Genomic DNA, 17339 nt, shown 5'->3' on the forward strand with positions numbered 1-17339 from the left:
CGGCTCGCCGCGCGGCCGGGCGGGCTCGGCGGAGTCCGGATGGAGGACTCGGACGCGGCCGCCAAGCAGCTGGGCCTGGCCGAGGCGGCGGCGGTGGCGGCCGCGGCCGCTGTGGCGGCGGCGGCCGCGGCCGCGGCGGGCAGCGAGGCCGACGAGCCGGTGCTCCACAGGGACGAGGACTCGGAGGAGGACGGGGACTCGCAGGCGGAGCGCGAGACGCGGCGGGTGACGGCCGTGGCGGTGATGGCCGCTGAGCCCAGGCACATGGACATGGGCGCCGAGGCCCTGCCCGGCCCGGACGAGGCTGCTGCGGCCGCCGCCTTCGCAGGCAAGTGCTGCCGGCCCGCGCCGACCGCCCGCCCCTCCCGCGCACACCTCCCTGCACGCACTGCGCCCGACAGTCCACCCCTGCCCCGCGTGCACCTGCTCCGCACACCTGCACCGCCTGCACCCCGCACCGACCAGTCCACACCCTCACCCCACAGAGCCCCGCACACCTGTCCCGCACGCCTGCCGCGCACCTGCCCCGCGCACACTGCCTGCACGCCACACCCTGCCCCTGCACACCATTCTGCACACCCACACTCTGGCCCTGCACACCGCCCTGCACACCCACACCTGCCCCTGCACACCCACACCTGCCCCTGCACACCGCCCTGCACACCCACACCTGCCCCTGCACACCTCCCTGCACACCCACACCTGCCCCTGCACACCGCCCTGCACACCCACACCTGCCCCTGCACACCGCCTTGCACACCCACACCTGCCCCTGCACACCTCCCTGCACACCCACACCTGCCCCTGCACACCTCCCTGCACATCCACACCCTGCCCCTGCCCCTGCACACCTCCCTGCACACCCACACCCTGCCCCTGCCCCTGCACACCTCCCTGCACACCCACACCCTACACCTGCCCCTACAGATCTCCGTGCACACCCACACCGCCTGCACACCACACCCTGCACACCCACACCCGCACCTGCCCCTGCACACCTCCCTGCACACCCACACCTGCCCCTGCACACCTCCCTGCACATCCACACCCTGCCCCTGCCCCTGCACACCCACACCCTGCCCCTGCCCCTGCACACCTCCCTGCACACCCACACCCTACACCTGCCCCTACAGATCTCCGTGCACACCCACACCGCCTGCACACCACACCCTGCACACCCACACCTGCACCTGCCCCTGCACACCTCCCTGCACACCCACACCCTACACCTGCCCCTACAGATCTCCGTGCACACCCACACCGCCCGCGCACCACACCCTGCACACCCACACCCTACACTGCCCGCGCACACCTGGACCGACCATCTCACACCTGCCCCACATGCCTGCCCTAAGCACCTGTCCCCCACATGCACCTCCCCTGACAAGCCCCAGGGCCAGCCCGCCCCCTCCCCGGCACCTGCCTTGCACCTGCTGTGTGCCCTGTCGTCCCTGCACACCTGGCTCTGCATGCACATCGGCTCCCTGAACCCCTTTTCCTTGTGCCAGTCCACCCCCTGCTGTTCTGCACTCTGTGCTCTTTCCAGAACCTTCTCAGCACCTACCCCTGCCCTGCCTGCCTTGTCTGTCTGGTCCGTGTGTGTGTGTGTGTATGTGTGTGTGTGTTCACGTTTAGCCGTGGGGCCCAGCGCCGGTGCCTAGGTGTGGTCTGTTCAGGGTCCTCAGAGGCTGTGTGGCGCGTAGGGTTCATTTTTCATTGCTAAACTCTGGGTCGACGTTGGGGTTTCACACCGGGAAGTTTTTGTTCAGGTTTTTGTCCTCTTTGCACGTATGTTTCCGTGTGCAGAAATGTGATGTCACTCTTCATAACGTGAGAAAGTTGTATTGATGTCATTTTTTCCCCCTGCAAAACTTTATGGTTGTGTTTTTTATTTGTCTTAAATATATTTTTTATTGATTGCAAAGAGGAAGGGAGTGGGAGAGAGAGATAGAAACATCAATGATGAGAGAGAATCACTGATTGGCTGCCTCCTGCACGCCTCACACTGGGGACTGAGCCCCACAACCCGGGCCTGTGCCCTGACCGGGAATGGAACCGTGACCTCCTGGTTCCTAGGCTGATGCTCAACCACTGAGCCACACCGGCTGGGCTGTCGTTGTGTTCTGCATGTGTTGAAGCCATAAAACCTGTTCCCAGGGACATAGGTTCGGAAGTTTCCAGGTGCCCCCTGAGGCCGCCCCCTTGGGCAGAGGGCTGCGGTGTGGCCTTGAGACTTGAATGTGTGTTCAGACAGGGTTCCCTCCGCACAGGGCTCTGAGGAAGTAAAGGGGGGAGGCGGGGCCAGGAGGGCCTCCCCACAACCCCGCTGGGGAGGGCAGAGCAAGCGGAGCTCACCTGTCTGGTGGGCGTGGCTGTGGACCTGCATGGTTCTCTCCTCCAAGGGGACAGAAGCCAGGAGTGTGCGGAGCCGCCCGGGACACTGGGCGGGCGCATTGGGTGCAGGAGGGGCTCTCCTGGGTGGCTCCTCGCTGCAGCAGAAGGCGCTGCCCAAGGCGGGCGGCCTCTCCCTGGAAGAACTGACCAGTCAGGCTGTGGTCCAGACATGTCGGTGAGGCCTCCGTGCGACGGCGCCAGCGTGAGGAGCAGCCCCGCGCCGGGCACCCTGGCGGCGGCGGAGCCTGGGCTCATGGCGCTGAGTCGGGCTCCTGTGTTGCAGAGGTGACCACTGTGACGGTGGCCAACGTGGGCGCCTCGGCGGACAACGTCTTCACCACCTCGGTGGCCAACGCCGCCTCGCTCTCGGGCCACGTTCTGGTGAGCTGCTCCGCTAGCGGTCCAGGGCCGGGGTCCGCTCCGCCCGGCCCCCTCCTTTAGCTGTGCAGCGGCCGGAGGCGGGGGGTTGGGGGGGCAGAGCTGCAGTGGGACCAGCCTGCAGTGTGGGCGGGTGGAGGGACCCTTCCGAGCCCCGGGGTCAGCGGACAGCGCTCCTGCCCCCTCGCCAGGTGGCCGCGCAGGGCCCCTGGGGTGGGAGCGCCCGGTGTCCACCAGGGCCAGTGTCCCCCATGGCCCGGCCCTGCCTGCTTTCCCGCGGGACGTCGGCCGCGGCCTGTCTCGGGGTTTTCTGAGGCAGCTGACTGTGTAGCTTCGGCAGGCGGCCCCCGGTGTGCTCGGGGCCTCGCAGCCTGGCGTCGACTCTCCTCGTTGTAGGCTCTGCATTTACGTTTTGGTGACATGTTTGAAAGAGACCCACGAGGCGTGGCAGGCGTCCCTGTGGTGACATTAGGGAGAACCTCACGGCAGGGGCAGGCCCCAGGGCGCCAGGCGACACCCCCACGGCCGTCCCCAAGACGACTTAGGGTGCACTCTCCCCCCTAGTCCGGCAGGACCGCCCTGCAGATCGGGGACAGCCTGAACACGGAAAAGGCCACGCTGATCGTGGTGCACACGGACGGGAGCATCGTGGAGACCACGGGGCTGAAGGGGCCGGCCGCTCCGCTCACCCCAGGTACGGGCCCGCCCGCCCCACAGCCCGTGGGGTGTATCCTGAGGGTTGACTTGCTTGTTTTTGTAGTCAGTTTGGAATAGCAATTATTGTTATTTTGTAAAACATATGTTTATTGCTTTCAGAGAGGAAGGGAGAGGGAGAGAGAGATAGAAACATCAATGATGAGAGAGAATCATGGATTGGCTGCCTCCTGCAAGTTGGACTGAGCCCGCAACCCAGGCATGTGCCCTTGACCAGAATCGAACCCGGGACCTTTCTGCCTGTAGGCCGATGCTCTGGCCACTGAGCCACACCGGCCAGGGCTGGAATAGCAAATGTTATTAAGTGGGATTTTTCCCAGCGGAGGAAGAGCTGCCTGCAGGGCCTCATCTGGAGGGGAGGGCGGTGCTGCGGGGACCGCCTGGGACCCGCCGTGGGAACTCGGCGAGGCCACTGACCGTCCTGGTTCCACCCGGCGCATTCGGGGTCTCACCGCCAAATGCTTTCTGTGCCAAGGTCCTCAGTCTCCTCCCACCCCCCTGGCGCCCGGGCAAGAGAAAGGGGGCAGCAAGTACAACTGGGACCCGTCGGTGTACGACAGCGAGCTGCCCGTGCGCTGCCGCAATATCAGCGGCACCCTCTACAAGAACCGGCTGGGCTCAGGTAGGCAGGCCCTGCCGCCTTGCGTCAAGCCTGGGCCCGCGAGCTAGTTAAGGACACAGGCGAAGTCACGGCCTCCCAGGAGGTCCGGGTGGTGGTGGTGGTGGGGAACCGGGAAGCGCGGTGACCCAGGCGAGGGAGAGGCGGGACCGAGGAGCCTGTCCCTGGCTCAGATGGGGACCCGAGGCCGCGGGCTCTGGCCGGGCAGCTGCCTCGAGCTCAGCGTGGCAGCGCGGGCAGATCTGCCCCGCAGCCGGGGTCCACGCAGGAGTGGGTGAGGTCCCGCAGGCCGGGACCAGCCGGCAGGAGGCGGGAACCGCGGACCTTCGTTCCAGGAGGCCGGGGCCGGTGCATCAAGCAGGGGGAGAACTGGTACAGCCCCACGGAGTTCGAAGCCATGGCCGGGAGAGCCAGCAGCAAGGACTGGAAGCGGAGCATCCGCTACGCGGGGCGGCCGCTGCAGTGCCTCATCCAGGTGCACACCTCTCCCCCCTCCCCGCATCAGGGCTGCGCTCACACCGCGGGCAGCCCCTTGGGCAGCCACGTGGTCACCTCTGTGTCTCTCATCTCCCGATGCTTCTAGCGGGGCGATGGCGACGCTTGCCCGGGTGGTGGCGGGAGGCCTGGGCGAGGCGCGGCGGCTCCTGGCCCAGCCTGGCTTCCTGGGAGTTGATACGGGGAGGATGCTGTGGAATCGACATCCTGGAAAAAAGGGTCGGTCCGACCACCAGCAACAGCATCATGGAGGGAGTGTAGGGAAGGTTCTGGAAGGCGCAGGATCTTGTCTTTACGGACAGCTCACGTTCAGGGCAGTCTGACGGGTCGCGGCACTTTCTGATTCCAGGACGGGATCCTGAACCCTCACGCGGCCTCCTGCACCTGTGCCGCCTGCTGCGACGACATGACCTTGGTGAGTGCAGAGGTCAAGCGCCTGGCGGCCCTGGCGCCCCTCCACCTTCCTCTGCCTCTGCCGTGCACAGAGGTTGTCCTCACTCCTCTTGGGCGTGTGCCCCCCCCACCCCCCGTGTCCCTGGCACCCCTTCAGACCAGTTTCCTGCTCAAATTCTGTTTTCAAACTCTACTCTGGGGATCGATCGATGGCTTGGCTGGGGCCTGGTCAGCTCAGAACGGTTGTTAGGGGAACATCAGAGGAAGCGTCTTGAGGTAATGGAAAGCTGAACCCCCAAACCAGACACTTTTAAAACAGATTTTTATTGATTTCAGAGAGGGAGAGGGAAAGAGAGATAGAGGCATCGGTGATGAGAGAGAATCCCTGATCAGCTGCCTCCTGCACGCCCCTACTGGGCATGTGCCCTGACCGGGAATCTCCTGGTTCATGGGTCAACTCAACCACTGAGCTACACTGGCCAGGCCAGACACTTAAAAACACACACAACTTTATTGCTTTTCAGAGAGAGGAAGGGAGAGGGAGAGGGGGAGAGAATCGGTTGCCTCTCACATGTGCCCTCACTGGGAATCTCACCCAAATCCTTTGGTGTACGGACGACGCTCCAGCCAGCCCAGCACGCTCCAGGGCCAGGCACTTTTAATGACTGCGTCTCGTCAGAGGGCACTCTCAGAAAAGACGTGGAAACTGCCCAGGAAACCAGATAGAAGCTCTAGACTCAAAAGCCAGGCTCCCCAGCTGGTGGCCAAGAAGGTCGGCCCAGGCCCCTCTGCACACCGAGCAGGTGGGCCCTTCCTGGGGCTCGGGGACCCGCGAGACCGCGTCCCTGAGGCCTGGGGCCTCTCCCACGCAGCCATCGGCCGGGCCTCCCCTCGGAGCTCCCGCTACCTTCCCATTTTCCTGGTGTCGCTGGTCCCCGGGGTTTCTTGTTAGTTGGTGACCGCGGTGCCTCCTCCTGCTTTGGGACCAAGGGCCTGCCGTCCCTCTCCTTCGCCTGGTCCCTTGTTTTCTCGGGCTTCCTGGACGTCCCATACAGTGACCCGACTCTCCTGTGTTCCTTCGAAAGTATCTGTCCTGTCCTTGGAAGGAATTGGGGGCCGACAGAGCGGGGGTTCTGAGCGCAGCTTGCCTCCTGCTGGCCCCGTGGACAGCGGAGCCGGGCCCCTCTTAACCCGTGGACAGCGTGAGCCGCGCTCACGCCAGCGCCTGTCTCTGTGCTTCCCCGCAGAGCGGCCCTGTCCGGCTCTTTGTCCCCTACAAGCGGCGCAAGAAGGAGAACGAGCTGCCCGCGGCCCCGGGCAGGAAGGAGGCCCCCAAGAACGTCACGCTGCTCCCGGCCACGGCCGCCACCACCTGTGAGTCCTGGACGCGCTCCTCCCCTCCCCGCCCCGCGCACGCTGCTGTCAGCGCTCCACCCCGCTGCCCCTCCCTGCCCGCCGACCTCTGCGGGCAGCCCCGGGTCGCCCCCAGGCGCCGGTCCGTTTCTCACGGCCCCGGAGGAGCCTGCAGCGCGTGGTGCCCCCGCCGGCCGGGCTCCTGGGTCCTCCGAGGCCCCGCCGAGCGTAAACCCGCCTCTGCTCTTGCAGTCACTGTGACCCCCTCAGGACAGATCACTACCTCGGGCGCACTGACCTTCGACCGGGCGTCCACTGTGGAGGCCACGGCCGTCATCTCGGAGAGTCCGGCCCAGGGGGACGTCTTCGCGGGAGCCACAGGCAAGTGGTCTCGGCACCGCCTGACCCGCACGCGCCTCGCCGCCTCGCCCTGCCCAGCTGGGCTTGTAGGCGGCCCGGCACCTGGAGGGGCCTCGGGCAGGGGGTTCCGTTGGTGGGGAGCCATGTGGCACCCGGAGGCATGAGCTGGGGGCGTAGGGAGCTCGGGGGGCGGCGAGGGGGGTGATGAGCGGGGCAGGACCAGGCCACCTGAAAAGCTCACAGCTGCCAAGCCCCCTCTAGTCCAGTGCTGGCCCGTGGGGACACGCGTGACCACGTGTGCAGTGTGTGTTCTAGCAGCCACGCTGGGGAAGGGACCCTGGGAACTAATGTTTGCTGCGTCCCAGTCCCGTCACCGGCACAGTTAGACCCACCCGTCTCAGGCCGCTGCCACGCGTGGCGGGAGCTGCCCCGGGGGACGCGCGGCCGGTCACAAGCACCCTACTTTCTCGCTGCAGTGCAAGAGGCGGGCGTGCAGCCCCCGTGCCGGGTCGGCCACGCGGAGCCCCACTACCCCGGGTACCAGGACAGCTGCCAGGTCGCGCCCTTCCCGGAAGCTGCGTTGCCCACTGCGCACCCCAAAATAGGTCAGTCCGGCCAGCTCCCGCGTGCGCAGGCGGCTGGCCTCGGAGCCGCTGCTTTGGCAGGCATCCTGCGTGAGGAGGGCGTGCTTGGCTTTGTCTGCTGATGCCCCGGGGTGGGGCCGTGCCCACCCCGTTTGTCACAGGGTTTTATGAGGACCTGGGCACGCCTGGGCACGTGTGTGTCCGGAGACCGTGTGACCCGAGAAGCCCGGGTCACCTTCCCCCATGAGGACCGGCACGTTCCGTACCGTGAGGGGCTCGCCCCACAGACGAGGCCTCAGTCTCCCTTGCTTGTTCCATGCCCCCTTTTCCCGTGCAAATCCCCCCCTGACATCACGCTGCTTCTGCCCCTCCCCCGGCAGCACCTCTAGCACCCGGGCCGGGGGAGGGCCTGGGCTGGGCCTGGGTGGCGAGCCCGCGGCGGGTGCCTGGAGGCCGGGACCGATGGCTGCTCTCACGGGCTGCCACCTGTCCTGTCGCTGCTCCTGCACTGCCCCAGGTCTGCCCGCTGTCCGAGCTCCCGGCCTCTGGCACCGCGGGCGCCGGGGGCTCGGGTTGGGGGTCTGGTCCTGACCCTCCTCGCGGGGATGGTGCTGCAAAGCCGAGGGCCGGCCCGGTCCATGGGCTGGAGCTGCTGGTCCCGCTCCAGCACCGCGTCAGGTGACGGCAGGTGGGGAGTGCTTACACCAGGAGGGGGCGCGTGCTCCCACGGGCGCTCTCCCTGGAGGGCTGGGTGTGGACCCCCGGCAGCCCCGGACCCTGCTGCTGGGGGGCTCCGTCCCAGGCTGTGTGTTGAGTCCCCGCTTCGCCCAAAGCACAGAAACCACAGGGTCCTGGTTCCCTTCCCTCCCATCTTTGTAACTTTCTGCTCTGAACCGAGAAGCCTCAGTCCTCTCGTCCTCTATCAGGGCGACCACAGACGCCCCGGGCTCCCTGCAGCCAGGGCCGCCGCGGGCTCCACGCCGCCAACTGCTCGCCTTCAAATGGAGGTTTTTGCGCGGCTGCTGTGGCGGCTGCTGTGGCTCCGTGCTCAGAGCGTCAGCCCACCGACCCAGGGCTGAGGGTTCGATTTCTGGTCAAGGGCATGTGCCTCGATGGCAGGTTCCCCAGCCCGGTCGGGGCAGGTGCAGGAGGCAACCCGTCAGCGTGTCTCACAACGCTGTGTCTCTCTGTCTCTCTGCCTCCCTTCCACTCTCTCTAAAAATCAATGGAAAAATATGCTCGGGTGAGGATTAAAGAACAATAAAAACAAATAAAAGTGAGGGTTTGCATTTTTGTTTTTATCTTACCCGAGGACGTGTTCATTGGTTTTCAGAGAGAGAGGAAGGGAGAGAGAGAAACATGGATCAGTTATCTCTCGCATGTCCCCGACCGGGTATCGAACCCGCAACCTAGGTATGTGCCATGACTGGGAATCGAACCTGTGACCCTTTGGTGTAAGGGATGGCGCTCCAGCCAGCGGAGCCACCCGGCCAGGGCTCAGTCACTCACCCCTAAGCCGAGGTGGCTGTGCTGACGCTGAGTCCCAGGTGTGCCCCTGTGATGTGCGTGCTTCCTGTCACGGGCTCCCAGCAGAGGCCCCGCCCCGGGTCCTGAGGTTCCCTGTTGTGAGGCTCATGCTGGAGCCCCTTCCTCCCCTTCGCTGTCCCCTCGGCCGGCCGGGCAGTGAAGCTCGCGGCCGCCCTGCCTGGTGCATTTTGCTCGCGGTTTGTGTCTGTCACCGAATGTCTGGCCTCCCGCCTGGGCCGAGGAGCTAGGAGACCCCGAGTGAGTGGCCTCCCACGTCCGGAGCATTGAGGAGCAGGCCCCGCGGCATTCGGCCACTGACCGCCCTGCGTTCCGCTCGTGGGTGAGGTTCGGACGGCCCTGGGGAGCGGGGAGCCGCACTGATGCTGGTTGTGTCTTGCTTCCAGTGCTGACCTCCCTGCCGGCCCTGGCGGTCCCACCCTCCCACCCCGCCAAAGCCGTCTCGCCCGCTGTGGTCAATGGGCTGGAGCTGTCGGAGCCGCGGAGCTGGCTGTACCTGGAGGAGATGGTCAACTCCCTGCTCAGCACGGCCCAGCAGCTGAAGGCGCTCTTCGAGCAGGCCAAGCAGGCCAGCTCCTACCGCGAGGCCGCCGCGGCCCAGGCCCGGGTGCAGGACGCCGAGCGCAAGGAGGTAACGTGAGCGCGGGGAACCGCGGGGGCCACGCCTGTGGCCACACCTGGTGTGGCCAGAGACAAGTCAGAGTCAGGGAAGGTGGTGAGCAGCGTGGTTCCGCCCCTTCTCGCGCCCAGCGTGGGAGAGGCTGGGAGTGCGTCAGGACTGGGGGGGGGGGCGTCGTGCTGTGTGCTGTGTGTGCTGGGGGTGGCGGCGTGATGTTAACTGAGCTTCCTCACTCAGAGCAAGTGTGCGAGGGGTGTGCAAGCAAAAGTCAGATTGACTTGCTTCCATCAAATTTCCTAAGAAAAAAATTCTATGCAAGAAAACGTTTTCACTTATTTCTACTTCTTAGAGGTCAAAGGATAGAAGAGCTTTTATGGTTTTTCATTTCCTAAATGACTTCTTAACATGTGATTAACTGTTTTCCTTTAAAAATGTTTCACTCTCAATTACAGTTGACCATGACATTACACTGATGCTGGGGGCTCAGTGGTTAGGCATTGCTGCACCTCGTCAGGCGACTCCCCATAAGTCTAGAACCCGCCCGCGCCAGTGATTAATTTGTCTTCAAGGAAGAGAAATGTTGCTTCTACCCATGAAGAGAGAGATGATTTTAAATACTGAAAACATGTCGTGCCAGCCTGGCTGGTCACTCAGGGGTCAGAGCGTCAGGCTGCACACCGAGGGGTCGCAGGTTTGGTTCGGTCCAGGGCCGGACCCCGGTGCGGGCTCAGTCCCGGCGCAGAGCCGTGTTCGGGAGGCAGCCGGTCCGTGGGCTTCTCTCCCATCGCGGCTTCTCTCCCTGTCCCGCTCCCTCTGCCCACCTCCCTTCCCCTCTATCTCCATGGCCCTGGGCGCGGTCACAGTGTGTGCGCGCAGCTCCCACTAATCCCTGCGAAGGCCGAGCTTCAGGGAAGAGAAAGCTCAAGGACCAGAAGATTTGCAATTATTCACCCAAATAACGTGGGTTCGGCTCTGTGCCCTCAGGCCCCGGGGTGGTGGGTTTTAAAACGAGAAACCAAGTCTTGGCACCAGTGGCCTGCGGATGAGCACTCGCTCTCGGAAGGCGCCACCAGCACGTCCCGCAGCGTGGACCCTGCAGCGTGGACCCCCAGCAATGTGGACCCTGCAGCGTGGACCCCCTGCAGCGTGGACCCTGCAGCATGGACCCCCTGCAGCATGGACCCCCAGCAGCGTGGACCCTGCAGCATGGACCCCCAGCAGCGTGGACCCCCAGCAGCGTGGACCCTGCAGCGTGGACCCCCAGCAGCGTGGACCCAGCAGCGTGGACCCCCAGCAGCGTGGACCCTGCAGAGTGGACCCCCAGCAGCGTGGACCCTGCAGAGTGGACCCCCAGCAGCATGGACCTGGCAGCGTGGACCCCCAGCAGCGTGGACCCTGCAGCGTGGACCCCCAGCAGCGTGGACCCTGCAGTGTGGACCCTGCAGCATGGACCCCGTGGGGCTGAGACCGTAAATAACGTGAAAACAGGAGTGGCTGAGCTCCCGGCGGAGAAATGAAACCAAAGTGACAGCCGCTTGGTGCGTGGAGCCGGACCAGGCACCTGCCTCCTCCACGGAGAAATGAAACCAGCCGACCAAACAGAAAGCGAGCTGTGAGCCAATTATTTTGTTTCTTTTTACAGCGAAATGACCTTCGGGCAGTGAGTTACATGGTGACCGTTTCTGTGGCAAAGATGCTTGTAGAGAAAGTACCAGACCCGGTCCCGGCAGCCGTGTGACCCGGCCTGTGCCGGGACCTGCGTCGCCCCCCTTCTGGTCCCCCCTCCCCTGCGTCGCCCCCCTCTCATCATTCCCCCTGGGAGAGCTTACCTGCCCCCTCGCTGGGGGATACTGGGGGCTTCGTCTTCTGGCTGAGGAGCAGGTGCGGCGCCTGCCGGGCTGTCCCGCGCGTCCCGTCCTGCTCGTGTCCCGCTGCCCCGCGGTGGGCCCGTTGCCTCCAGTGCGCTGAGCGTGCTCCTGTCTCCTCAGCTGACCCGGCGCGGGCCCCCGGGTCTGGGCCTGGGACCTGCTCGGCTCCGTGGCTGTGGCCGCGCTCTCCTTCCTGCGCGCCTGGTCGTTTCCGGCGGTTCACTGGACCCTGGCGTGTGCGTGGTGGAGACGGTTGGAGTCTGTCCCCCCCCCCATGCTGATCTCTGTACCGTTCAGCTTTAGTGCACGTGCTGCTGAAGCGAGCCCTGGGGATTGTTTTAAAGGGCGGCGATGAGGGACCCTGAGGTGCCGGGGACGCTGTGGGGCTGCTCCCTCTGCCTCAGGGCTGCCCGTCCTGCCCCGCCCGCCTGGCAGTTCCTGCAGGGGAGGGGAGCGGTCCGGTGCGTCTGCGGCAGGGAATGGAGGCCCGTGTGCGTGTCCCTGGCTCAGGTTGTGCGGAGGAGCGTGAGCTGGGAAACAGACACTTGGGTCCTTACTTACCAGTAGAATGACCCCGAATCGTGCCCAGCCCCCCTCGCCCAGGCTGCTGAGCGCCGAGTGTGGGGACACAGGACAGACGGACAGACGGCCGGAGGGGCAGGTGGAAGCTCGGGTTTGGGGGCGCCCGCTGCGCTGGGATCTGGACTTGGGGCCGGCGAGGAAACGAAAGGGGAACGCTCTCCACTCCTAGTTCCACATCTTCCTTCCTGCCGCCCCCCCTCACCCCCCCACACTCTCCAGGGGTGAGCGGACACGTTGCTTCCCCGGGCGGGGCGGGTGGGGCGGGAGCAGCTGCTGCCTGCCGTTCCCACGAGGGAGCAGCCACAGCTCGGCCGCTTCTTCCTGGGGCCCAGGCCCAGGTGGCCATCCCTCGCCGGCAGGAGGGTGCGGCCCTGTGCCCTGGGGCAGCCAGGCCCCGCCCTAGAAGGCTGGCTCCATGTTCCTCTGACACCCTCTGCCAGGCGGCTCAGCCTGTGAGGAGGGGTTCAGCCGACCCCCCGCTGGAGCCCCGCCTTTGACATGGCTGGGCTGTCACAGGCCTTTCTCTTGGGCTGTAGATGCAACGTGTCCTCTTTTTAAAAAATATATTTGTGTTGATTTCAGAGAGGAAGGGAGAGGGAGGGAGAGATGGAAACATCAGTGATGAGAAAGAACCATGGGCCGGCTGCCTCCTGCACGCCCCACGCTGGGGATCCAGCCCGCACCCCGGGCCTGTGCCCTGACGGAATCGCACCGTGACCTCCTGGTTCACAGGTCGAGGCTCAGCCACGGAGCCGCGCCGGCCGGGCTACGATGTGTCGTCCTTAGACAACGTATGGACTCACGGGCACAGACGGTTTGGTGACTGCCGGCGGGGGGGTAGACAAGGGTAAAGGGGTGAATGTAAATGGTGATGGAGGAGACTTGACCTGGGCTGGTGAACACACAGGACAATGCACAGGTGATTGTTCACCTGAACCCAATGTCACCCCAGGAAATTCAATCAAAAAGAACTATTTTTTATTGAAAGCTGAGCATGGAGGCCCCGAGATGGTAGGTCCTCACCCCTGTCAGGCCGAGCCACCCCTGCCCGACACGTGGGCCCAGCACCTGCCAGCTGGTGCACAGACCGGAACAGTCACGCCCATGTGGTGAGAACGGGCCACCCTCAGCGCCGCGTTCCCGCAAAAGGAAGGCTCTCGAGGCAGACTTCACCCCTCGGAGGCTCCCTGCAGCGGCCTCGGGGGCCTGGGGGCCGTAGGCATGAGGGAGAAGCCCCCCACGAGGGAGAAGACCCCACGAGGGAGAAGACCCCACGTCCCTGGAGCACGGCGGCAATAGCAGTGACCTGGGGACGCGGGCACGGCAAGGCGGGCGAGGACGCACGTGGTCCAAGCGTTTCCTGCGGTCGGTCGTGCGGAGTGGCCTGTCGGGGACTTGCGGCGACATGAATGACAGCCAGTCGCGAGTGAATCTCCGTGCCTGGGCCCACACCGTGGAAGGACCGAGGCCGGTTCTGTGCCTCTCGCCTGTCGTCACAGGCGCTTCTGGTTGACGCGACATTGGAAGGAGTCGGGGTTGGACGGGCAAACCCTGGTGACGAGAGGGAAGCTCATGAGGAGCTGCCACACTGTCCTTGCGGAGTCTGCACACGAGGCCGGGACGGGAGGCCACGGGGTCGGAGGGCGAGACCTCGCCCGGCCCCATGACGAGGGCGCACGCAGGGCTGGGTGGCCCTGGACGGCCCGCTCCCCGCGGCCTGGAACTTAAAAGGCCCCGTTTAGTCAGCCGGACGCTCAGGAGGTTGTCCCAGCTCCGACGTGGCCGCCGCATCCATGTGTGTAGTCAGCGCAGCCGATGAAACGGGCAGGAGAGCGGTGCCCTTGGCCGGCCGGGCACCGGTCCAGCGTGTGGCCGCGTGGTTGGGCCACTGCACCGCAGCCTCTGTGGGGGGCATCCCAGGCCGCTGCCTCCACCCCTGCTCCCCGGCCAGCAGACCCGCCCTCCCTGCGGAACCCTCCCTCCTGCAGCTCCTTCTGCCCCCCCCCCCAGGTTTCATCATGAACAGCCCCTGCCGGGGGCACGTGGACCCGGGTGATGCCAGCGCCCGCGGCGGTTTTCGGAGTGGAAGCGCTCGTGTGTTAAATATAGCCTTCTGCGAAGAAGGAAGCCGAAGTTCAGAACAGAAACCGGGCGGCCTGCTGGGCTGGTGGGCACTGGCAGGTCCCAAAGCAAGTGTGTCACACCCACAGGCTCACACGGGCCACACAAACAGGTGTAAGTGTCTGGCCGCAAAAAAACAAAAGCTTCCATTTTCACAGAAACGTGGTTTATTCCGATAGAGACATGCTGACGCAAAGGGCTGAAACAAATGAGTCATCGTTAAATAATAGAACATTGTAATAAAAATTAATATTTTTTCTTGAGCATTCACTTACCAGAAGCTGAATAACTGCACAAGTTAATAAGCGTCACACAAATAAACCTATTTTTCTTGTTCTCCGAAAGCGAATATTTCCTGTTGCGCACACCCAACAAGTTAGTCCAAGACTAATGACATGTCCATCGGCTGCTAAAATATTCGCCGCTGGTGTTAGTGGAGAGAAATGGTGCGCCTGCGTGTAAGGCGCGTAAGGGAAATGAATGCAACACAATTATAGTCATCAGTCATTAACGAACATTGTAGTTTGTTATTAATAATGATGTCTAACAGGATATTGTAAAAATTAAGTTACAAAATTTTTGTTAAAAAAATTTTTTTTAATTAATCCTCACCCGAGGACACTTTTCCATTGATATTTAGGGAGAGTGGAAGAGAGAGGGAAAGAGAGAGAAACATTGATGTGAGAGAGACACATCAATTAGTTGCCTCCTGAATGCGCCCTGACCAGGGCCCAGGCCAGGGAGGAGCCTGCAATGGACGTATGTGCCCTTGACCGGAATTGAACCCAGGACCCTTCAGTCCGCAGGTTGACGCTCTATCCACTGAGCCAGACCAGCCGGGACTTAACATGTTTCTTATGAACCGTTACACTGGCTGGGCCGCAGAAATATATGTTGTGGGCTGCATGCAGTCTGTGAGTTTGACATCTTGTTCTAGCGTGTGCCCGTCTGCTGCCTGTTGCGCTTGCACTTGGAGCTGACCTCAGGCCTCGTGCCCGCCGTGTCACCCGATCGTGCCAACTGAGGTCCCCCAGGGTCAGGCTTGCGTCCCTGTGTGCGGCCCTCAGCTGATCAGAGAGAGAAGCTCCAACCCCGTAATTTACACAGAATGTACATTTCAGGGAGCCTCATGGCTGGAGGGCTGGGGGCGGGGGGCCGGGGACAGGGTGTGGGCCGCTTGGCATCTGCTGACCCCCTAGCCCCTCGGGCCAGCCCCCCATGTCCGGCCCAGGCCTTCACCGCCCGTGGAGAATTCTGTCCCCAGCCTTGGTCCTCTGCACGCAGCGGTAACGGGACCAGCTACCCTGGAGGTGGCGGGCACGGGTGTGGGCATGGGGGCGGCACCGGCCCTCCCGCCTGTGCCCGCACTGGTTGCCGCGTCGCCCGGCACTGACTGGCCCTGTCCTTGCAGCAGTCCTGTGTCAACTGTGGCCGGGAGGCCCTGAGCGAGTGCACCGGCTGCCACAAGGTCAACTACTGCTCCACCTTCTGCCAGCGCAAGGTAGGCTATTCCCCATGGGGGGGGCTGCTCACCGTGGCCTTCGGCCTGTGGTCAGCGCCCCAGCCCAGGGCCCCTGTGTCTGTTCCCACCGTTCGGCCTTCCATCGAAGGAGGTTAAACGGGTGTTTTCCCGGGGCCTCGAGGCCGCCTCTCCGGGCCCCGCCAGCTCTCTCCTCGGCCTGTTTGGGGATTTCTGCGTGAAGGAGGATGGTGGTGGGAGGACGGGCCACACAGCTACACGTGTCCCTCAGCCTCTCCCGGGCCAGGGACGCACCCGTGGGGCCCAGGCACTGTCCATTCTCAGCAGAAGTCCTCGGGTGGGCGACGGAGCGGGACCGTGTGGGTGGGGCTCGTGGCAGGGGCTTCCTGGGCACGGGGGCGGGGGGGGGGGCCGCTCACAGCACCCGTAGGAAGTGAGGGGCAGGACAGCGCAGAGCCCGCACATGTCCGTCGGGAACCCCGTCCGGGTGGCAGGACCGGCTCCTGTTCCTCCAGGTGTGCGTGTCCAGTGCCTTCCCGCACGCCACTGGGTACCACACCCTCACCTCGCCCTGTGCCAGGCCACTCTGCCTGGAGGGACAGCGTGGCCGTTGGCTTCCCTGGCGTCCAGCCTCCGGCAAGCCCTGGTCCAGGCTCCATGCCCACCTGGGGGTGAGGGAGCTGGGGCCTCGCTCAGGCCCGCCCCGTCCTCCCCGGACCCCAGCCTCCGCTGCCCCCCGGCTCCAGCTGCGGTTTTCATCGTTGCGATGATAAACCGCGCTGTGGCAGCACCACAGATACAAGTATTTCTTTGAAGGGCAGTATTTTTTTTAATGTATTTTTATTGATTTCAGAGAGGAAGGGAGAGGGGGGAGAGACATCAGTGATGAGAGAGAATCATCCATCGGCTGCCTCCTGCACGCCCCACGCTGGGGATCCAGCCCGCAACCCGGGCACATGCCCCGGCCGAGAATCAACCGGCCTCAGCCAGGAGCCGCGCCGGCCAGGCTGCACAGACGCCGTCCGTTAGATCCCGGGACGCCTTCCAGGGTCTCAGTGTCAGGCTCCTCCGGGTTGCTGGCCTGGGCGCTCGTCCCTCAGGTGCAGGCGGGCGAGGCTGGCACACAGCGCCCCGGCTGTGGCCTCGGCGGAGACGCCTGGAGGCTGCCGGGGGCAGCTCCTGTGACGGTGCCTCCCGTGCAGGACTGGAAGGACCACCAGCACATGTGTGGCCAGGCAGCGTCGGTTACCGTGCCGGGGGACGACGTCCAGGTCGCCGAGGGCGTGATCGAGAAAGTCGCCGTGTGAGGGCACCGGCCCCCCCCCCTCTGCGGTGCCCGCTGTCTCGGGCCCAGGGCCCCTCGAGGACTTCACAGTGGAGTGGGGTGGGAGGGCATTGAAAAGGGGAACAAACTTGCTGGCCAAGTTATGAACAGAGTTGGGGTGACCTGCGCCCTTGGAAGTGAACCCTGCCGCCCGGAAGCCCCCAGGAAGGCCGGGCCTCGGCGGCCGGGGGAGAAGCGTCTCACGGTGCTTTTTTATTGGATCACGAGGGTCCGGTCGTACCCACGGGTGTGTTGTGTGTGTCACACGCGTGTATATATATGTGTCTCAGTAAAGTCGATCCCTCACCCAATCCCAGCTCTCACCTCCCAGACACTGGGAGGCGGGTCGGCCTGCCTCAGTTTCTCCTGATCTTGTGGTGAGAAAGCCTCGACTGAGAAAGTGCACAGACCTCGGGGACACCAGGCCCTGCAGCCATCTTCCCGCCCCCCCGGCTGTCACCCCAGGAGCAGAGGCAGGCGTGCGAGGGCCGCGCTGCCCAGGGACGGGTC

The 17339-nt window shown here is 64.3% G+C and overlaps 1 protein-coding gene across 4 annotated transcripts; it reads left to right on the forward strand.

The window, feature by feature from the left end:
- The first annotated feature begins 39 nt into the window (after window positions 1-39).
- On the forward strand, window positions 40-17140 carry DEAF1 (DEAF1 transcription factor). 4 transcript variants are annotated; one of them, XM_059710705.1, is made up of 12 exons: window positions 40-328; window positions 2678-2775; window positions 3337-3466; window positions 3962-4108; window positions 4441-4580; window positions 4950-5015; window positions 6241-6367; window positions 6599-6727; window positions 7183-7311; window positions 9222-9466; window positions 15437-15526; window positions 16708-17140. In XM_059710705.1, exons 1-12 carry the CDS (start codon window positions 40-42, stop codon window positions 16810-16812), a joined length of 1695 nt encoding a protein of 564 aa, XP_059566688.1. In that variant the 3' UTR covers window positions 16813-17140. The 4 variants fall into 4 exon arrangements, with proteins under 4 accessions (XP_059566688.1, XP_059566690.1, XP_059566691.1 ...); XM_059710707.1 differs by having other exon boundaries at window positions 15440-15526; XM_059710708.1 differs by lacking the exon at window positions 9222-9466.
- Window positions 17141-17339: the final 199 nt, after the last annotated feature.

The sequence above is a fragment of the Myotis daubentonii genome, chromosome 9 (assembly GCF_963259705.1).
Source record: "Myotis daubentonii chromosome 9, mMyoDau2.1, whole genome shotgun sequence".
NCBI classification, from domain to species: domain Eukaryota; kingdom Metazoa; phylum Chordata; class Mammalia; order Chiroptera; family Vespertilionidae; genus Myotis; species Myotis daubentonii.

Excerpts from the sequence above, each read along its gene's own strand:
- DEAF1 (XM_059710705.1), top strand. The coding sequence starts at position 40 with ATGGAGGACTCGGACGCGGCCGCCAAGCAGCTGGGCCTGGCCGAGGCG. Across the intron at positions 329-2,677 it reads TGCGGCCGCCGCCTTCGCAG|AGGTGACCACTGTGACGGTG; the intron begins GCAAGTGCTGCC and ends CCTGTGTTGCAG. Across the intron at positions 15,527-16,707 it reads CCACCTTCTGCCAGCGCAAG|GACTGGAAGGACCACCAGCA; the intron begins GTAGGCTATTCC and ends CCTCCCGTGCAG.